Genomic DNA, 23,428 nt, shown 5'->3' with positions numbered 1-23,428 from the left:
AGACATATTTATATGCATTGTCACAGAAAGATCTAAGATTAGTAGTTTTTTTAAAAGAGCAAACTGTATTATAATATGTAAAGAATGATTTTTTTTATTTAAAACACACATTATAAAAATCTTTCCTTAAGGATATTTATGGCAAGTTTGTAAGTCTTCCGAAGAAATTCCTTAAATTATAGCTTTATTATTGGAAAATAATTCACTTTGGGAAACAATGTAAACCATAATGTGTGCATAAGTGAAAAGAAACATCTAAAAGGATAGACATTAAACTGACAACACTGCTTACCCAGAAGTGACAGTGACTGAAAGAGAAAGGTCAGGAGAGACTGACTTCATCTGTAATGCTTGCATTTTACAACACAAATGTAGTCATGCAATACTTTTGTAAAGAAAAATATTTAAAGATTAATACATTATAAAGAAAAAACCAAATATTTATCAGTTTAAAACAGATTTTTAAGAGTTTAGATTAATATTACTTCAAACACTTCTCCCACAACAGTACCATTAATTATAAGCCCTTTCTCATGGCCTAGAACAGATGAATCTAAATACTTATTATTTGCCAATGAACATTATGAAGTATTATTGTGACTACATTAATTATAAAACAAACTGAAATTGTTAGGAAGGAGAAAACATTTATCTATGCTCTGTTGTGGGCCAGGAGCTCAGCTGGGTGCATTACAAACCTATTTAACCCTTACAACAAGCTTGAACGTTTGATATTATCACTGTCCACTTTAAAAGTAAGAAAACTAATCTCAGAGAAAATACTTTGCCCAAGATTATACAGCCAAGAAGCAGCAGAGCTGGAACTAAAGCCCTGGAATTAAAGATCTGACTCAAAAATCAGCTGACTTTTATCAGGCAATTGGCTGCCACAAAATAAGCGTATTCTCTCAGCCACAAATTAAGAGAATAGATTCAGGAGGCAAATGGATGAACATAGAGAAGTTATATTAAAAAGGTACAGAACACAGGGGAAGGGAGATAGATAATCTAATTAATTAGCCTGCCTCCAACTACTGGAACCATTCAAGATACAGAGATGTAATTTTGACTTAAAATTCTGAAAAAATATTCCAAAAGCCATTCTGACAGCCTTCTGATATTTAACAACCATTAACTCTTCTTTAAATTCCGTTTAATGCCTTTCTCTTACAATTTGAATATAGTTAAGCTGACCTGGCCTTTAGCAGGAAGAAGAGAAAAGTAATACATTGTATACTTACACACCTACCATTTATATAAAGATTGTTAAATTATCAAAAGTTAAATGCAGTTACATCTGAAGTTTTATACCTTGTCACTTTTTAGTTTATATTGAAAAATAAAGAAGTTAAAAAAAAACAAGATGAATTTAATACCAGTAGTAAAATCTACTTTAAAACTAAAATCTACTCTAAAATTAAAAGCTCTACAATTGAAATCTTTGAAATATATTACAAAGTGAATGGCTGAAGTTCCATTACACTGACTACCAGTAAGGCTTAGAATCTAAGAATAAGAGAAAGTTTCAATTAATTTCTTTGATTTAGGTTTCTTCCACTCTTAAGTCTCTACCACTGTAAACCCTTTATTTCCTTTAATAAAAATGGTGACATTGTTTTTAAAAATTTTTGTTATTAACAATAAAATTACATCCACGCAATCAGCTGAAGTTCTAAGGGAAAATGACAATGTTGAAGTAAGTTTTCCCATTATTATTATTACAACTTCCATGGGTGAGAAATTCAGCATATGTAAACTCCAAAGCCAATTCTGAAAGATATGTTTATGAATCATCTGTCCACAAAAAAAAGTCAGAGGACAGTGTATTTTATTGTATGAATATCAAATGTTTTATAATACTGATTTACTATATTGTATGTATTCTATAAAATAAATACTATTTTAAAGTTTACATTGGAATTCATAAGAGAAGTAATGCAAAGAATAGATGCTTGAAATACATCCAATAGGAAACTTAGTCCCAATTTTATCATCCAATCCTTTTGGTGATGCTTCTAGTGTTATGGACAAACTTGATCTTCTTTGAAACGTGTTGTCCATTGCTTTTCTGTCTCAGTCACAGTAGCTATAAATAGTTGTTTAAGAATATCCTTATCTAAATTCCTGCCTGCAAACAGAACAAAATATGGTATGAGTATATGATGCTTATTAAAATGACACAGTTTACCTATTAAGTCCAGATCATTAAATGCTTCATGATCTTCAGAAATTTATAAAAACAATAGTAATTAATGATTCTTTCCTTAACTTTCTAATTAAGTCCCTTAGAACCAAGTTGGCAGTTGGATTAATCACTTTTCTAAAATTATTTGAAGAAGAGTAAAAGGCTTAACAAGTTCTTATGATGTTATCTCATAATTAAGACAAATACATTAACCACAAGCTTATCCAGATTAACCAATCAGATTTACAGACTGGTTAGTACTACTTACGTAGCACATTATATCCCTTTCTCTCTCTCTCTCTTTTTTGCTTTAGAAATTTAACTGTCTATAAGGAAAAAGAATCTGAAAAAAACAGATATATATGTATGTATAATTAAATCACTTGGCTGTACACCTGAAAATAACACAACATTGTAAATCAACTATACTTCAATTTAAAAAAAAGTTAACTGTTTGTCACTTACCAATAAGGACCAATCGATTTGTTCTCTTACTGTCGTCTTCCCAGCTCACTGATGTCTCCTCCAGATCATACAGCTCATGGACACCCTGGACAATCACTTGTTGTGGTTTGTCTTTGAGCGACACCAGCCCCTGCTCAGAGGAGAATGAGCAATCAGCCACAGTTTGAATTTAAAAGCAGAAATCGAGCATCAATGTTAATGGATTAATCATTGCCATTTCTTTTTAAAATACAAACTCATAAAGGAGATGCTGTTAAAATTACTTAATTCCAGTTATTTGTGCATTAAAGGCTTTCCTAAATCCTCCAATTTTTAAAAAAGGCTTCTGCGCACATTTTTTTTAAAACAATCCCTATTTCTAATGATAAAATTAATATACGTAATTAGGATGTTTGTTCAGTATTACCACAATGAAAACTGAAACAACCAAATGATAAAACATGTTATATCTCAAATTCTACCAGTTATTCTACTTTTAAGGATTTTATACTTGTTTTACAGTTTTAGTGGGAAAATTTGAGAAGTTAAAGGATTTTGGTGATAATCTGTTTTTGAATGGGTTGTAATAAATGGAGTAGATAATGATGAAATAAAGGAAAAGAAAAACTATTATATTTATCTGAATAAAATTCATTTAAAATTGATTTGCAGAAATGAGGAACAAGTTATCTGATGAACTGGCCTATGGGGATGAAATAATTTCTCTGAAATAATGTTTGTTATACATATTTATTATAAAAATAATATATATATTGAAAAATAGTAAGAGACAAACCACTGTCATTCCCACCACATAATTTTTGATGTATTCATGTATTTGGGGTACATGTTCCTCCAGTTTTCTTTTCTTGTGCAGAGTTTTGTTTTCTGCTTTTCAAATCTGAGTTTTAATATGTAACAACAAACTCCATGGAGAGAATTACCTAAGCATCGATTTTATACTTGTATAAAGACTTGGAAGTGTCAGCTGTTATTAGAGTTAACAGTTTAAACATGTTGATTATTTTCAGACTAGTATAATACTTTGTAACAGCAAAGAGAAGGAAGTCTATGAAGAGAAAGGCTGTGGTGCCTCAGATGTCCCAGCGTTGCTGTGATGAGAGGAAGGCCAAAAGAAGAATCAAGGAGGACAGCTGCAGAACAACTGTCATACACGAAGGACAAAATCCAGACTGGGATGGTGCGAGATGAGCCACTGAACTCTATACAGAGGTCTCGTTGCTGCATTAGTATAAACGCCCAAATGGTTGCTTTTCTAGGTAACCACCCCCCATTCAGTACTAGGGGATAAAAGCAGTTACAGAATGAAATATGATCTTCCAATTCGGATCACAGAATGTAGGTGGGGACACAGTCATATAGAAGCAGCAGGATCTGGCTGAGTTCCTCTGCGGGGGAACGACTGGGGAATAGACTAGGATTCAGCTCTGCTGCTCTGCAGCGCCAATCCCAGGTGGAACCAGCACAGGGAGTGAAGAAATCTAAACCAAAATAGTTTCCCGGTCATTCTAGTGACCCTAGGAAGTCGGCTGCTAGCCAGAGAATCTAGCTACTAACAGTAATGATAATAAACAGTAATAATAAAACCTTATGCACACTTCTGGAAACACAGGAGTAGACACTCAAATGGCTGTTGATTGGTTAAGCACACAGCCTAGAACCCACTGCTCCCTGGAAAAAACACCTTTTGTGACATAATACCCAAATATCAAGTAATATGAATGGATTTCCAAACACAGAGCAAGAATTCTTCTAGTCCTTTGTAACTCTGTCTCACAGTATAACAAATGTTTAGTGTCTGCTAAATTCATCAAGAAACATAAGGTTCAGCTGCAGCAAGATTTCTAATATTACTCCTCTGTTAAAGAAGCTCTCTTAGAAAAATCAACACAAGAAAACTTTCAGTTTTCTCTGACTGACCAAGCTGTGTGCCAAGGGGAGGAGAGTTTTAACAAGTCAAGCTCATTAGCCAGATAACTGCTCAGAGCACCTGGCAGTAGAGAGCAGGGGGTAACGTTTCAAAGCACACAGGTTGTTTTAGCTGCAACACTCAATGAAGCTGTGCAAATAAATCATGCTTTATGCAATGACTTCCAAAGCTTCTTTTCAGAAATGGAAATAAGGAAAAACGAAAACAGACAAAGGTTATTTGGACTAAAACTAGTCCTTGCGTTTAAGACTAAATATGGTTTTGTGTAACAGCAAAGAAAGGGACTTTGTCCAAAAGTATAAAACTGTAAGCTATGTACTGCACCTTTAGTCGTATGACCTCCATGCAGTCGTCATCCCTGTTTCTCACATTCTTTTCCCACAGAAGATTCTGTATCAAGTGACATATTTTAATAAGATCAACCACTGCTCATAGGAACAACTACATAGCAAAACAACTGATAAATCATTAATCAGTTAAAATTGCATTCACCTGAATATAGACATTTAGACTTTCTTCCTTTGCATTTCCTGGTACTTCGAATGTGACTGTAACAATACTCTGTAAATCAAGAGATAGTCAATAATGATTTTTTTATAGTAACGTCAAAATATTTTTTTAAATCACAAGTTTTAAGATGAAAAGTAAGGAAACATTCATGGACATTTGTGTTGCCTTAACAACTATATTAGGTATATCTTTTTCACTATATTTGCTGATTTTTGGTATCAGCAACTCCATGTTCTATATTCTGCAGAGTTACTCAATGGCTTAGTATTTACACAGAGAAACTCTGATGAAAGGATACTCATTGTTTAATTCATTCTTTACAAGATTCTCAGCACTAAGAGGGAGGGTAATATAGAGAGCGTATCAACTATGTAATGAACGAGGTACTTTTGCCTGGGTCACTTTATTTCATCTTTTCATTTACCCATGACAACAATCCTGTGGATTAAGAGAATTATTTCCACTTTATAAATTGGGGAAGATGAGGCTCAGAAAAAATAAACTACCCAGTGCAAGGAATAAAACTCAAATGCAAACATTTTCTGGGAAAAATAAATATAAATTAAAAGATTCAGTTTATCTCTGACCAAACATGTACCAAGGGAAGAAGAGTTCCTAGAGATGAGAATGATAATATAATGTCATCTTTGGTTTTAGAAGGTTGACATCAACATTTATAGAATGTTAACTCTGAGATTTATTTTCCTCCTGATCTTGATAAACCTCTCACTGTCCACTCTAAGGAATCAGAAGCTTAAGATTTCCTCTAGCTGAGCACATAATTAAAATCCAAACCTCCGTTTGCCACAGTAACCCAAAATTTCAAAATTAATGATAAAAATACACAAGGGCTAAGCATAACACAATAAAAGCACAAACACCACCTTGGATAACAACATGCTGAAACCAAGCTTTAAAACAGGCAGGACGAACACACTAATGCACAGCTTTGCATAACTGTCTAGAACCACATATCTTAACAAATAATACTTAAAAATCCATACAAAATGTATAGCAAGTCATATAGCATATCAAAATATACAGCAAAAGGTTGCCAAATGAAACATAACTTGTCAGTTTCAAAAGACAGTAGTAATTCAACTTTCAAAAATGCTTAAAATGTATTTTATTCAAGTTGGATAACTTGGCTTTTAATGTTGGGAATGTCTCAGTATAGGACTCAATATTGTCTTATTCTTAGCTTAAAGAATTTTGTATCAGGAATGATTTTTGCTTTTGCCAAGTTAGAGATATGACAATATCTCTAAGGGGTACAATTAACTCCAATGTGAAATTTTAAAAATGGTTTAAAAAATTAAGACAATGCATCATGGGGCTCAAGGAGGGAGAGATACTTTTAGAACTAGATGTTTTTCTGTACCAATAAACTCTTCTCATATTAGACAAACCCTAAAGAAGATGAAACCCATAAATGCCCAGTGCAGAAGATAAGGGTCACAACGCATAGTTCACAACTGGCTCTACTAATAAGTATACATAGAATGCCACCTGGGTTTTCTCATCTACCTTACCACCTTCCAAACCCAGGTCTTCTTTATCAGGATGACCAAGAAATCCATGAAAAACAGAGAAGTGCATTAAACATCACTCAGTGATAAAACTGTAATGACATACATAATATGTCCTAGGTAATACCCATTTCAGACTTCTTTTTGAACCTAAAATTTTTATTTTCAACCTAAAATTAACTCTCCTTTCCCCAGACACAGAAAGAAGCAGAAACCTGAGGCAATAATTCAGAAAACTGAAGCAAAATAAGGTACTGCCCCTAAAATAAAATTTAGGAGTAACTCCCAAATTTTTGTAGTTTGGTCTGTTTTTTCTTTAACCTACCAGGTTATTTCCCTCAGTTTTCTACTCTTTTGCAAACAATAACTAATATGCAATAATTTCTATACATTTTTTCATCTGGAAAACTAAGCCCACTATCATGCTTAAACACGAAACCTCTGTCTCCACACTCCACTCCTCTGCTCCTCTTTCCTTGTATCACCTCTGCTGTGATCTCCTGCCATCAGGTACATAGCTAAATATTTGGTGTTTTCATCCAAATCAGTTTGCCTTCTAAATTTCCCTATTTCTAGGTTCCTCTTGTCAATCTAGGCTTGTTTCCCATCACTTCTCTCTCTCCTTACTGCTCACCATCAGTTACTAAGGCTATTCATGCAAGCCTACCTGTGCTCGTTTTATACCATTTCCATTCTCACTGTAACCAGCATGGATCAGGCCCTCATCACAGGGTATCTGGACTTCTGCAATATCTTCCTGCTTGGTCTCCTGACTCCACACTCCAATCCAGCTCACCGGACACTGTCCAATAGCAGAGCATGAGTTCTCTTTGTCTGGCAAATCAAAGCCTAATACCTGAGGTCAGGATTCCAATACCGAGCATCCATCAGGACTTCTGCACTAGAATACTGCTCTTCTAGAGCACTGTCACTTTCCCACTTTTAAAGGTCTGGATTGCTCTTTCCCTTATTTCTTCCAGTCTAAAAAAATACAAAAAACAAAAAACCTCCTAGTTTAAGGCTACTTTTTGGTGTATAAATCAGAATAGCAGTTACATCTTTGGAAGAAGAAGGGTTACCAACTGGGAAGGGACACAAGGGAACTCTCTTAACAGTTTTGGAAATCTTTATCTTGATCTGAGTGAGAATTACAGAGATATGTGTTCATGTGTACATATGGACAGCTATATAGGCACAAATGTAAGTAAAGATACATTGACTTGTACTCTAAAAACTTGTATGCTTTACTGTATGTTAAAAAAAAAAGAAAAAAGAAAAAACTATCTTTCATGAAGCTTCAGATCCACTAAACCAAACGAGACTGTTCATGCTTCTGAAACCCATAGTCCTTGGTCTGCAATATTATATTATACTCTGCCCTATGTTTATACATCTAAAGCAGGAAAGTGCATCAGACTCTCCTGCAGAGCTTTTTTAAAAAAAATAGACATGCCCTATTTACTGGTGAAATAACGTAATGTCTGGGATTTGCTTTAATACATACCAGCAAAGGTGATGGGTATTTGCAGGTTCATTATACTATTCCACTTTTATTTATGCTTGAAATTTTCTATTAAAATTTTTTTTAAAACACTCCAGCAAAAGAAATGTTAGGAAGATGGATAAAATAAAATCGGCAAAATGGTAAAAGCCATTGCAACTGGGTCCTCTGCACAGGGGATTGATTCATTTTAATATTCTCTCTACTTTTGTATATCTTTGAAAATTTCCATAATAAAATGTTAAAAATATACATACACATTAATTTGCACATACCCAAGGTCTACTCCTGGAGATGTGAGAGATGGGGACCACTGAATGTCCAATATTTTTTAAAAGCCCACAAGTGATTCTGACCTACATCTCCATTTGAGAGTCACAGCTTTTCATTCTTCACTGAGCACCCACCATATACCACATCCTGTGCTAAGCAATGAGGAATGTATATTTAGGAATTTATAGACTACCGTAAGGGAAAAGCACTTCAACCCAAACTACAAGACATTATAAATGCCACAACAGGGGTACATTCAAGATACTGTGGGTATAGATAATGGCCATGATAAAGGTTCTTGAAAGTAAATACTACATATTCTTCACCTTCTACTCCTTATGACTCTTAGTATGATGTCCTTCACCTAGAAGAATGTGATGTGCTTCAACTTCTTCTTTATGACTAATACTGAGTATCATAAAGAATTTTTCTAAAAATTCTACCTCTAGGGACTTGTAACTTCTCTCATTCACTCATTTGAAAGATAAGTAAGATATACTATGCTCACAGATTACAAGAATTAATGTTGTTAAAATGTCCATACCACCCAAAGCAACCTACAGATTCAATGCAATCCCTATCAAAATACCCTTGGCATTTTTTTACAAAACTAGAACAAATGATCCTAAAATTTGTATAGAACCAGAAAAGACCCAAAAAGCCAAAGCAATCTTGAGAAAGAACAAAGATGGAGGTATCACACTCCTTGATTTCAAACTACACTATAAAGCTATAGTAATCTAAACCGTATGGTACTGGCACATAAACAGACACACAGATCATTGAAATAGGATACCGAGACCAGAAATCAACCCACACTCATGTGGTCAATTAATCTACGACAAAGGAGGCAAGAATATACAATGAGGAAAAGACAGTCTCTTCAGTAAATGGTACTAGGAAAACAGGACAGCTACATGGAAAAGAATGAAACTAGACCACTTTCTTAAACCGTATAAAAAATACACTTGAAATGGATTAAAGACTTAAATGTAAGAACTGAAACCAAAAAACCCCTAGAAGAAAACAGAAGCACTACACTCTGACATAGGTCTTAGCAATATTTTCTTGGATCTGTTTCCTCAGATAAGAGCAACTAAAGCAAAAATAAACTACTGTGACTACATCAAACCAAAAAGTTTTTGCACAGCAAACGAAACCATCAGTAAAATGAAAAGGCAACCTACTGAATGGGAGAAGATATTTGCAACTGATTTGTCTATTACATGATTAATATCCAAAATATACAATGAAATCACACAATTCAGTATCACAAAAAACCCAAACAATCTGATTAAAAAATGGGCAGAAGATATGAACAGACATTTTTCCAAGACATACAGATGGCCAACAGACACATGAAAAGATGCTCAATATCACAAAGCATCAGGGAAAAGCAAATCAACCACAATGAGATATGACCTCACACCTGTCAAAATGGCTATTCTCAAAAAGACAACAAATAATAAGTGTTGGTGGAGATGTAGAGAAAAGGGAACTCTCATGCACTGTTGGTAGGAATGAAAATTGGTATAGCCACTATGGAAAACAATAATGAAGCTTCCTCAAAAAATTAAAAATAGGACTACCATACAATCCAACAATTCCACTTCTGGGTATTTATCCAAAGAAAATGAAAACACTAATTTGAAAATATATATGCCCCCCCAATGTTCATTGAAGCATTATGTATTTACAATAGCCAAGATATGGAAACAACCTAAGTGTTCACCGATTGATGAATGCATAAAGAAGATGTGGTATGTGTTGTGTGTGTGTGTATGTGTGTGTGTGTATGTATACACACAATGGACTATTACTCAGCCATAAAAAGACTGAAATCTTGCCATTTGTGACAGTATGGATGGGCCTAGAAGTATTATGCTAAGTAAAATAAATCACACAGAGAAAGACAAATATCTTATGATTTCACTTATATGTAGAAACTAAAAAGCAAAACAAACAAGCATACATAGCAAAACAGAAACAGACTCATGGATAACAGAGAACAAACTGGTAGCTGCCAAAGGGAAGGGGCAAAGGGACAGGCAAAACAGGTGAAGGAGACTAAGAGATACAAACTTCCAAATTGTAAAATAAATAAGTCACGGGGATGTAATGTACAGCAGAGGGAATATAGTCAATAATAGTGAAGCAACTTTGTATGGTGACAGATGGTAACTAGACTTACCATGGTGATCATTTCGTAATGTATAAAAATACTGAATCATTACATTGTACACCTGAAACTAGTAATATCTTATTCTGTAATGACACTGTAGGTCAATTACACTTCAATAAAATAGATAAATGAAGATGCATATTCTATTAAAAGTTTCTCAGAGAAAAATGCCACAAACATGGTAGTATAGTTTCCATAAATATGAGCCAAAATGAAGACAAATGAACAAGTATGCTATTATCTTGGCCCTATTACAATTAATGACTCAAAAAATAAGTAACAGTCTCAAGATAAAGGAAAGAATGCCAGGCACACTGCTCACTCATATGCCCCTTTTTCACCGTGTTTTAAGAAGTTACCCTTAAGCTCCACCATCCACAACTTGCTTAAAAGAAAGATGGTTACAGTGAAAATATACTTTCTTTGTTCCTAGCATCTTCAATATTTACCTCAGGAATTATGGTTTTAGAGCATGAAAAACACCTTAAGGAGTTCAAATTTACAGTGCTATCTGAAGGTGAAACCAAAGTCAATTTTTATTCAAATTAGCCATGGATGCCTGTACTAGACTTTTCCTTAATCAGTTAGTTAAATATAGTTAAAAATAGGCTGCATAAAGAACCCCCAGGCTGCTTTTATATAGTAATTCCCTTCAGAAGAACTAATCAAAATATGTTGACTGACCTACCTGTGGAATGGAGAAGCTAAAAAGCATGGTTTTCTAAGATTCTAAATAACTCTGGTTTGATGAACTCCTATTACGTATTAAGAAACTAGATTAGATGACCTCAAAAGCATTTAAATTCTGAAAACTATCAAAATAGTTCAAAAATGCTTTTTAAAAAAGAATTCCAATAAAACAATCCTAAACAGAACAATTTAGTTAAAGAGATACTTTAAAAACATTTTTTAAAGATTTTTTTACCTGATCAAGGTGAGGTTGTGTTGTTGGCACATTTTGAAGTTTTCTCTGCAAACTAAGAATAACTGATTATAAATTCAGAGGTCAATACACTTCTGATTTAACCTTATATATTACTGAGAGATACAAAGCTAAACAAGGGAGAGACTTTCCACAACTGAATCTATTACACAGCTCCAATTTTACATGCTGTTTACATATTCTAATAGACAAACACTGGCAGACTGTTTAAAAACTTTTCTTAAAAATGTATATACATTTACATACATACATATAGACATAACAGAGATAAAAACTAACCTTTAGCAACACTATTTGGTGCGGTTAAATATGTTAAATAAATTTCTTTTTTATTTCCAAAAGATCTAATACAGGCCTAGGAAAATACACATAAGCATTTTACAATTGCTCAAAATTTCATCAACTCTCCACATGCTTCCTCAGATGAAAATAATGCTGGAACCTAAAGAAAATTAGAAGGGTAAATTTTTCCTTTATCAATGTTTTCCCTTGAATATATCTGCTTAAAAAAAAAAAACAACAGTATCCATAAATGTAAGCCTTCTATACAGTCAGTTACCAGTAGTTGAGAGAAAACAAAAGGTCAGAATCCTAAAGATGCATTGTTCTGATATGGAAAGAGCAAAAGATCAATATGCCATAAATTATAACCATAACAACTGCAGCATACCTTTAGAGACTGATGGGGGTAGGTCGGGAGGAGGAAAAGGACTTAAAACCTTGCAGATGTTTTGCCTTGAAGAACAGTGAGGGGTAAATTAGTAACAGCAAGTTTAGGAAAGAGAAAAGGCTTGTAGGAACTGTTGGAGGGAATGAGTCTCCTTGGGGGGTCTTAATAGGGAAAGTGTCAAATTAAATCCTTCCCAGCTGGTTGCTCAGGAAAGGATTCTCTTGTTGAGCATCTAAGCACAAAGAAAAGTTATGCAGAGGCGTATCCAGAACAAGGCTTCACCTTAAACAGCTGCTTCTTTAAGTGTCACTAACGCAGTAAGTGTGGAATGAAATTACCTTAGAAAATGTTTGAAAATTTCTATGTTCTTTCCCTGTGTTCAATATTTAATGTTGGACAATGACTGCCTACAACTTCCGCAGGGAAGGAAAAAGTTTTCCTCTACTCTTAAGTCCCTGGCTGGGTCTGAAAATTAGACTGACGAAGATTAACAAGAGAAAAGCATATACGTTTATTTAATAAAGGTTTTATTTGACAAAGGAAACTTCATAGGGAAATGAAGACCTGAAGAAATGGTTAAACCTGAGTGTTTTTGTGCTAGGTTTGATGAAGAGTGAAAAGCCACAGAAAGATATGATAGGACAGAGGATGAGCCAAGTGTAGTAAACTAGGGGAAACTCAGAGAGGCCTATGCCTTCAGATTCCTCGTGTCTCCCTTTGTCTTCAGAGATAGGATGCTCTTTTCCTCTGGGTGTAGAGAGGTTACCTTTCACATAAGGGTGTTATGACTCATCTTACTTCAGAGGAAATGGGAGAAAATATTTGCAAATCATGTATCTGATGAGGGGTTAATACCTAGATTATTTAAGAACACCTACAATTCAGCCACAACAACAAAAAACAAATAATCCAACTAAAATACGGGGAAAGTACTTGAAAAGACATTTCTCCAAAGATAATATACAAATGGCCAACAAGTAAATGAAAAGATGCACAATATCTAATTGTTAGAGAAATGCAAATCAAAACCACAGTGAGCTATCACCTCACATCCATTGGGACAGCTACTACCAAAAACAACAGAAAATAACAAGTGTTGGCAAGGATGTGGAAAAACCGGAACACTTGTGCACTGTTTGTGGGAATGTAAAATGGTGCAGCTGCTATGGAAAACAATATGGTGATTCCTCAAAATATTAAAAACAGAATTACCATATGATCCAGCAATCTCACTTCTGGGCATATACCCAAAAGAATTTAAAGCAGGCTCTTGAAGAGAGATTTGCACACCCAACCCATGTTCATAGCAGAATTATTCACAATAGCCAAGAGGAAGAAGCAACCTAAATGTCCATCAGTGAATAAATGGATAAAGAAAAAATGGTATATACATAAAATGGAATATTATTTAGCCTTTAAAAAGGAAGACAATGTTGTCACATGCTACAAAATGGATGAAACTTCAGAATTATGTGAAATAAGCCAGTCACAATAAGACAAATACTGTATGATTTCACTTATTTGAGGTATCTAAAGTAATCAAATTCTTAGAAACAGATAACAGAATGGTGGTTACCAGGGGCTGCAGGGAGGGGAACACCAGGAGCTGTCATCTGATTAGTATAGTTTCAGTTTTGAAAGATGAGAAAGTTCTGTAGATCCACTGCAAACAATGTGAATATACTTAACACTACTGAACTGTACACTTAAAAATGGGTAAGGATGATTAAAAAAAAAAAAAGATATCAATGTCCAGGGAAAAACTATTTGTTCTTCTTTCCCTATCAAAAGGATTCTCTCTGGGGAAAGAGGCAGGAAACTGATCCATCACTACGGGAAAAGGAGTATCTGTGGGAACACGCCAAACTAAAATTTTCTATGTGTTTCATGCATTTTCTCATGGAAAGAATTACACATAGTGGTTGGTAAAGAAATGTTAACAATAAGTTTCTAAAGTTAACTACCATTTACACTATAATTTCTGTAGGAGAATACATGTGATTTCCAAACATACATTTAGCAAAACTTTCAAGAATGTAATCATTAGGAATGGTCTTGTATGCCAAAGAAATGACAGGAAGCATAAATCAAATGTGCATCTGTGTAAATCATTCCTGTAACTCCTATAACTGTGGAATAAAAAGTACATTATAATAAAAGTGACCAAAATACAGGAAACATACCTTATTCCAGAGAGACTGTCAAAGGCATGAAGATCTAATATACTTGAGAGATCAACTCTAAAAGGAAGAAAACCATTGTGAAGCGTTAATTTCTGTAAAATATATTCAATTAATCAAGAAAAAAAATCTCTATTCTGCTAGAAATGTAGACATAAATGTTAATCAGTATACACTATTTTGGGAAAAATAAAATGACAAGCAAGGAACAAAAAGCTGTTGTAAAAAAATTTTTATGGAATTTATACATAAAATTTTAAAAATTGAATAAATGGTTTAAGACCAAGGCAGAAAATTACTTGGTTATTGCTTCAATAAATTGTAGTGGTTTTTTTGGTTTGTTTTTACCTTCAATTATCTTTTCAATCCTGAAAATTTGAGCTTTTCAAACTATATTTTTATAACAAAAAAAAAAAATCAGTTAAAGAACTGAAACTTTTCAAAAGTAGCAGTTTATTACTCAAAAGATGAAATGAGGGAAATTGAACAAATGGAAATAACACAGTAGTACATGTACATTATCTTTGGAATTTCTGTATTTCTTTTACTCCACCTCCCTGCTTTCATGATACAACAGGTAGTATCATAAGAATATGAGGAGTCAAACAATCAATGTATAAATATTCACTCTAGGACCCTTTACCTACATCTAAAGAATGTGGTTTGATTTCATTTCCTTCAGATGGGGTTGCATATAGACTGAGACTTCCAAGTTAGTGCTCTGTCTGAATAAACATTATTTCTATTATAATTATTTGGTGGTAATTAAGCCTAATTTATTAGGAAAGCAGCGATTAAAATCAGAAGAGATTATATCACAATTAGCATTAGGTTTGGTTTAAATACATAAAAGTAAATTTATAAAGACTAGTGATTGAGTTCCAAATTTTACATCAGCCTATGAAACAGTAAAGGACAGTGACTTCTCCATAATCAAAGCTATAATGAAGGAATGTTTGAAGAAAATGACAACTATAATTAAGTCTCAAAATCAGACTCCAGGGATTTGCCAAACATTTATTAAATTTTCTCACAAGGAAAACAAAACTTTGCAAATTCAAAACTTTTTCAAATACAAAAACATGTAAAAGCCATCCCCTTTAACTGAGGGCTGACCAGCTGTGTCTGCTTTGTTCATTCTCAACAGTCTGCCATATATTCATACTTGTGGCAACAATACTGTTAGATTGTGAACACTTCTCCCTGCACAAGGCAGACAAATTCCCATCTTATTAAAAGAAGAATACTCCAGAGTTCTATGTTAACAGACTGTAACATTTCAAATTCTGGACATTCTAGATGAACAGAATTAGGAAAATAATCAAGCAAAGAAGTAAATGTTCCATGAAGAAATTTTTGAATATCAATTTACATAAGAGACCAAAGCCTTAACATTAAACCTATTTCCTTTCACACCATCACAGTTGAGCAAATATTTATACTGACAGGTGACAAGTGGATGAAGTTTTCCACCAAGTTTATCACCTTTAACTTAGGAAATAGCTTAAAGTTTAAAAAGTTTACACATGCTAATTGTGTGAATATCAAAATTCAGGTCAACTGTGTGAATACCAAAAGTCAGTTTGAAACACAAGTTTCTAAATACACTACAGTTTTCACTGCAACAGTGTCCTTGAGAATACATATCATAGATTTAGAAATAATTCTGCTTTGTACCCAGATTCTTTTGATATTTTCAAAACAGATAGGATCAGCAAAAGACCTATACAGGTTAAATTCTACAAAGAATAATAAAATATCAAAGTCTCTCACTGTATCTCACCAGATTCTCAATGGAGAATAAAAGAGGAAAAAGTCTAAGGTTCCAGATGAAAGTTGCCATGGACTTTAGTACCACCATCAAAAATAAATTCCTTCACTCATCCAAGGCATATAACTAGAAAACTAATTTCCATGGCATCAAATTTTATTTAACTTCCGCCTTCAGAGATAAAAACATCGGATCTTTTCCAAAACATTAACACAGAAAAAATAAATAGACTATTACCATCATGTAAAAACTGAATGGGAGAATGAAGCAAACAGAGGGGAAGGAAAAAAGTTCCAAAGCTCATCTTTTCTCCTAATTTCTTGAACTATCCACGCCAGGAGTACCTAATCTTTTCTCTATGAGGAGCTTTCAATTATCCGTATGTCTAAAGACTGCTTTAAATAGCTTAAGACCAAGGACAGGAGAATGAAAAAGGAAGAGGGCTCTGGCTGTCTCAGGGGAGGGGAGTTCAGCTACTACTCCAGAGATATAGTTGTCTTTTCAAAGTTCAGTGAGTGTCAGAAACAGGGGCCACCAGACCACCCCAAACCTACGAGTTGTTGATACCATCCAATAGTAAGTCTTGAACTTTAGAGCTAAATTTCCAAATGCCCTCCCTAGTGGCATCTCAAACTCAATGTTTATAAAACGGAACTAATCCCCTTTACCAAACCCACTGCTATCACTACCTTACCCCAAAGTTGCCCCTCCTTCCTGTATTTCCTAACTTGGAGAATAGCACCACATTCAATTCATCTCCCAAGAGTCATACTGCTTTTAAAATCCTTCATTAATTCCTTGCTGCCTACAGGAGAAAATCCAAACCACGTGTCATGGTGTTCAAGACCCTTTGTGGTAATTTCTCCATCTCCACAGTCATACCTCTTTTTCTCTCCTCAACATAATACAATGTGTTCTAGCCATTCTAAAATATTCACAGGTTCTGGAATACAAAATCCTCCTTATGTCAATAAAGCCACTGCTACTCTTGTCCATCTAGAAAACTCCTATTCATTCTTCAAGATTCAAGTCAATGGTAACCTTCTCAGTCAAAATTTTCTGACACTTCATCAAGAAGAGTTGAATAGTTGTTCTTCTATCTTCCTGATCTTATAGGATCCTGTGCATTTAACATTACTGTTATATTGATAATATTTAATATATTGATTTTTGCTTGTTTTCTTGTCTCCCCCAAATGACTAATCTTAAAGGCAGAGTTTTAACCTTATACATTGCTTAAATCCTCAACATGCCGTGAAATGCCTAGCAACTAGTAGAATGATCAGTAAACTGCTGAATTGATTAACTTATTATTGATCAACTGGACTTTGGTTTTCCTCTATTCAGTCCACTTAATCTCCAAGATTTAAAAAAAAAGTCTGGAAAAGATAAGAATGGCACTTCTTCTAATCTTCCACTCCTGAAGTCCATCAGAACTTCCATTTGCCTCAAAATCAACTTAAGTCTCACCAATGAGACCATACTATGCCATTCTTATTCCTTAACTTAAATACTCAAGGTAAGCCTTTTCTACACATTTATAGCAGTTTTATGACTGTCATTTGACTGTCATTTGTAAGCGTTTGCCAACCACAAGATGCTTAAGAGAGTAAAATTTTTTTAAGAAAGAAAGAAAATTAAAATTTTTTCTTTATTTCAGAAAGCTCCTAGATTCTCAGATGTACTGGCAAAAAAAACTGATTTACAATATTTGTAAATACAAACTGAAGAAATGCTATTACAACAAAACCACAGCTATTTATGGGTATGATTTTTAAAAACTTAATTAAGCATTATGTGGTTGTCTGTGTGTCATTTTGTAAAAAGCTGAAAATTTAAGAAGAAAGAAAATGGTAACGCAACAGGAAGAAGACATATACTGAGGAATGGCTCATGGTATGAGTTAGGTTATCACAGACCTTCTACACTGGAATTTGAAATGAAGGGAGCACATGTGGTATATGCTTATAGAGGACTTAACACTAAGGGCATTCTTCTGCAACCTCTACCAGCAGAGTGGCTTCTGAGAATGCATGCCAAATTAATTCCCCAGCTGTTCACATGCATATAAGCAGCTGCTGCTGTTACTGCCTAACACTTATGGTAGTCTGTCAGCACCTCTAATCTCTACCATGGCAGACAAGCCACTCAACTAAGGCCTTTGCTGTACTTCCGAGGACAGAATCTCTGAATTGAGAACTGGGTGGCACTAGACTGCCAGCTGTGAGCCTCAGAGCTTCTAGCTGCATGTTGCTGGGTCTATCAGCTGCTAAGCCATTCTTGCTAAAAAATAAGCTTAACAAAAATACCTCTGTACAGAAATTTTCTGAAATCATGATAGCACTCAATGCAAAATAGAGTTCAATCTACAAAAATTCATTTTACAGATGTTTTAAGAACACATCTATTTTATAAAGTAAGGCATATCTGTATGAACAAAATTAAAAAGAGAGAAGAACCTATAGGAAATCAAAATCAAAATATTTAAAAAGAATGCATCAGGAAATTAAATGTAAAGGTTCCATGTATTTTTACATGACATTATTTTTGCGACTATTAAATGCTCAGAAAGTTTTTAAAATATTAAAAAGCCATCTAAATATCTCAAATTAAGATTCCTAATAGTATATTTTTTCAGATTTCTATATTAATTACTTCCTTGAGTGGTTTAAAATCCTATGTTTTCTTCCTCATTAAAGCAAAAGCACAGTTACACAGTGTAATCATGGCTCTGAGGTCTTAGTTACAAGACCTCAGTTACCATATATTAACTAAATATGCCAAAATAATTTATAAAGAGCATTCAAAACAACCTTTTGGGCCTAATTTTTTTTAAATGCACATGTATCTTCCTTATATTAGAATCAAACATAGTTATCAATTACTTAATATTTATTAACTAAAATTATTTATTGTTAATATTAGTAACATCTTTTAAAAGTACCTTGATCTTTGTGTTTCTAAAATTTTTCCCAGTCCATTTGTTGATCTGAAATAAATATAAAAATGATGAAAGTAAAAAAGTAAATGTTAACTTTTTAAAAAACCATTCCATCACATTATTTCTAAAACATGAAGTAAGCATATACAAATATATCCTAGAGCTAGAGAACAATAAACAATAAAAAACAAACTTAAATTTTTTATAGTTTAGTTTTTCCTTCTAGTCATAAATCAGGTACATTCCACTTATGCATTAAAACATGATATGCAAAAATCTACTGCACAACTGACAGACTAGGGGCTACTTTGTGATTTATATAAAGACCCTTCACTTTAGAAAAAATGATTCATAAATAGCCAGTAATTCTAATATTCTTAAAATGAGCAGATAAACTTTTAAATGACACCTAATTTTCCTCAACACACATTGTGGAAATGGCTATACACACACTAGATATAAAAACCTAGTTACGAGTGGCTTTGACCCCAGCCTGTCCTCAGTATTCAGCCACACATCCAGTTTTTTAATAGAATAACCTCTTCAGTTCTCTAGCTAGGATCTCTACCTACTCTGCCAGGCCTCCCCTTTCTGATACAAAGATAATGAAATATGGCTCCCTTTGTATGGTGCCAAAAATACTTATTAAATCCTTTTCAGTAAACTGTACACCTCATTTATTTATATCATCAGTTCCATTGCCTTTAGGGTTACTTGCTGAAGATATGTGCTATTTGTTCAAGCTTGTTCTCATGGGTAAGGCTTCCCAATGATTCTGAGGCAAGTCTCTCTACTAATTCACCAAAGTCTTAATCTTCTCTTTTGAATGTACTCTATAACCTGAAGGCTATTTCCTCTCAAACATGTTTATCTTCTTCCAACTCTTCAAATCTAATTCTGAGTAAGTCGCAAGTCTGAGGTACAATGGAGGGTAAAAAGCCCAAAGGGTCTGTAATTTATCAAAGTGCTTTGTCAAATTCTTTTCTGGTATTGCTATACAGTACAGGCTGGCAACAAGCTGGCTAATGTCAATACTGCTCGTGTTAGAGATCCAGCTTACATAGTCAGTATGGGGATAGAAATGCCCAGTAGTAACAATTTCTCTTTTTATGCCAAAAATGTTTGTGACATAGATTATGTTCCCTGTTCTACAATCACAATGATGCATAGGATTTTGAAAAGAGAAACAAAATTTAGGAGAGCAGTGTCAAAAGGGGTGAAAGAAATAATCTCCATTCACCACTTTCATCTTGCTAGACTTTTCAAAATTATCAACCATCTTTCTATTTCTTTCATTTTTTTATTCACTGTAACTGGAAATTACTATGTAAACTAAGAAAAAAATCTACAATCTAATAATGATAATAATAGCTAACAGAGCACTTACTATGTATCAGGCACTGTGTGAAGCTTACCAACAACGCCTCAAACCAAACGCAGATTCCGAAGTCCATGATTTTAAACATTATTCAATACTACACAGCACTACCTACCCTCCACATGGAGACATTCTTACAGCTTTTTATAGTAAAGTCTAAGAGGATATTACTACTAAAATAAGCCAAATAAGAAGAAAAATATGAATTCTTTCTTCTGCAATCATTAACCACTGCAGCCAAAATCCTAATGAGCCTTACCTTTACTGATTCAATTCATAATATATATTATATGAACTGGCACTGACAAACTCAAAATCTGATGTCAGCATATTGTACACACTGAAGATGACCAATAATAAAACCTATCAAACGTTTCTCTGTAGATGGCTTTTATTAGTTTAGGTCTTACAAAATAATTAAAAGTCCCTGAACTCTAACCTCATTTGAAAAGTCCAAATGACTGTTGGATCTTTTAACACATATCTGAGTACCACTCATATTGTCCTATGTTGATCAGCCTTGGCCACGGACACTGAAGACATTAAAGCTAGCTGGAAAACAGGCATGGTTAGATGACAGTTAAGGAAGACCAAAGTCAATGAGGGTTCAGGGAAAAGTGAAACTACCTGAGACAGGGAAGACTTCGCAGGAGGGAGGGAGAAAGAGGTGGGAGGAAGGGATGAGTTCCAGAGAATGGCTAAAATAGCTTAGAAAAGTAGAGAAAAAGAAGGAATTCAAGGATTGACAGAGTGAGAGTTGAGAATACATTAAGAGTAAAGAAAGGATTTGGTAAGATACCTCCATGAGAAAATAAGTAAACCGTCCTGGGTAAAGTTAGGGCACTTCATGTAGGGAAAGAAGAGTCAAAGAGAAGACAGGAAAATGAGGAGGGAGTCAGAAGACCCTGAATATCAGTCCATGAACTTTGAACTGTAGTTGACCACGGAACAACTTAGGGGTTAGAGGCACCAAGCCCCCTCACCCTCGAAAATCCTCATACTGCTATCTCTGCCTCAAAAACAAAGGAATTGATAAATGACTCACCCAAGGGCAAGAAGCTGAAAGGGTTTGAACAGAATCAGGACTCAAACCCTAGTTCTTTTAATTCCACATATTATGATCTCTAATTGAACACAAACTTTTCCCCATACTTAGTTAACTTAAAGATCTGTAAAATGAAAACACAGATACTATGTTTATTGGAAAAAAATCCACATATAAGTGGACCTGGGCAGTTCAAACCCTGCGTTGTTCAAGGTTCAACTGTATATTCTGTAAGCAATGGGGAACAATTTTATATATCACTATTTACATAACAGTCAATTAGGCAACAACAAAATATGTGATTCCCTAATGATACTTGAAGCAAGTCAACCTTGAACCTTAAATTTCTACAGGGCAATAGTCATGGTAAAAATATTCCATATAGCACATTTTGAATTTGTAGGTACTTAACAAACATTTCTAATTTTGTACCTAATAGTTGTTCTTAATTTGCTTAAATCCTCTTCTGAAACCAAGTCTGTTTTATTGAGGATGATGATATCCGCCAAAGCAACTTGCCTAAAGTAGCAAACAAATAACAGATGTCAAGAGAAATGTTAAGAAATTAAAAATAAATAAGAAACACCTCCTCAAGATCAATTAGCGGTTAAGAAGGATATAGTACTCTATGTAATGATTTAATTTACTCCTAAACTATTTATCATCCTTCAAATAGTAAGGATGAATTGTATTCATCACTATATAAACTCAGATTTCACATTATTCATTCAAAAAATATTTACTAAGTGCTCTTACTTGCTACTCTGAAACTACAAAGATAAGCCTCAAAAAGTTTACAATCAAGGATAGTTTACAATTAGGATGATTTTCAACTCATGATTTTCTTTGTAAAGAAATGCATAAAATTCTGATATCCAATGTGGTAGGAACAAAGACACTCTACTTACTAAAATATTCCACGTAATAATTACCATAATTTTCAAAGAAATACAAAGAACAAGTTCACTTAACATTAATACTACATTGAACACTTTTATTAAAAAAATTACACTTGGATCTTGAACAATTATCTTCATCACTACGAATATTTATTTTCTCTGTAAAACAGATAAACTATTACAGAAATTCAAGTTAAAGAATCCAGTTGACAGGATGCTGGATAACAAAACAGCTTACTATAATTAGAAACTCTATTTTCTATTAACAAGAGTAGTAAAGCTGAGGATTCTTTAAAATTTCCTCAATTCTTCAGGAAAGCTTAATCACTAGACTATTTGTTCCCAATACTGGTTTTATGCTACCTGAAGGTATAGCTAACTATTTCAAAGAACAACCAAATTCTCAAAAATAAATCAACTTCAGTTCACTGAAAAGCAGATTTCAACAGTATGTACATCACAACCCCATTTTTATTTAAGTAAATTTCATAAGAATAAAGATTGAATGTGCACATCTCAAAATATAGACAGTTGCAATCTTCAAATTGGAGGGCTTCTATATTTAACTTTTTTTTGGCTTTTATAACATTTTGCTATTTTCTATTTGGCTTATATTTTCTGTAACAAACATATTTTAATAAGGAAAAAGTTACAAAAATATTTAAGTTCAGTCTAATGTGAATCATAGCTATATACCAAATGAAGTGTTCAGGCAGGATTACAAAACAACAGAGTACCATATTCTAAAATGATAGGGAATCAATCACCTGCTTGCAGTCTATTAATGTCAAGATCATCTGTAGCAAATCTTGGGGTGGAGGGACACCTCCCTTTTAAACCCAAGAGCATATTTAGTGACTGTTGTCTATCCCAAAACTCTTTTCCCATTAGCGAGAATATGCTTAGGGTAGGCAAACCAATTTAAATATGCATAAGTCTAAAGAGAACCCAATTAGGAACATACAGGTATTTAAACAAAAAATTTCTAAATGCCAAATTGCAACTATTTCCATATTTATTCCTCTG

General features: G+C 33.8%; 1 protein-coding gene across 5 annotated transcripts in view; it reads right to left on the bottom strand.

The window, feature by feature from the left end:
- Positions 1-126: 126 nt before the first annotated feature.
- LOC132367093 (zinc-regulated GTPase metalloprotein activator 1A) overlaps positions 127-23,428 on the bottom strand; it is a 51,118-nt gene continuing 27,816 nt past the window's right edge. For 4 of the 5 annotated variants that reach the window (XM_059924850.1, XM_059924851.1, XM_059924852.1 and 1 more), the window contains 8 exons: positions 21,936-22,022; positions 19,084-19,128; positions 14,372-14,428; positions 11,501-11,552; positions 5,073-5,141; positions 4,905-4,970; positions 2,651-2,780; positions 127-2,128 (listed from right to left, as the gene is read on the bottom strand). In XM_059924850.1, coding sequence (XP_059780833.1) covers positions 2,022-2,128; positions 2,651-2,780; positions 4,905-4,970; positions 5,073-5,141; positions 11,501-11,552; positions 14,372-14,428; positions 19,084-19,128; positions 21,936-22,022 — 613 coding nt within the window. In that variant the 3' untranslated portion in view covers positions 127-2,021. The remainder of the gene's footprint in view (positions 2,129-2,650; positions 2,781-4,904; positions 4,971-5,072; positions 5,142-11,500; positions 11,553-14,371; positions 14,429-19,083; positions 19,129-21,935; positions 22,023-23,428) is intronic. The other variant, XM_059924853.1, reaches the window with a different exon arrangement.

The sequence above is a fragment of the Balaenoptera ricei genome, chromosome 6 (assembly GCF_028023285.1).
Source record: "Balaenoptera ricei isolate mBalRic1 chromosome 6, mBalRic1.hap2, whole genome shotgun sequence".
Classification (NCBI taxonomy): Eukaryota; Metazoa; Chordata; class Mammalia; order Artiodactyla; family Balaenopteridae; genus Balaenoptera; species Balaenoptera ricei.
Note: the sequence above shows the minus strand (reverse complement) of the source record. Positions and strands in the feature narration are given on the sequence as shown.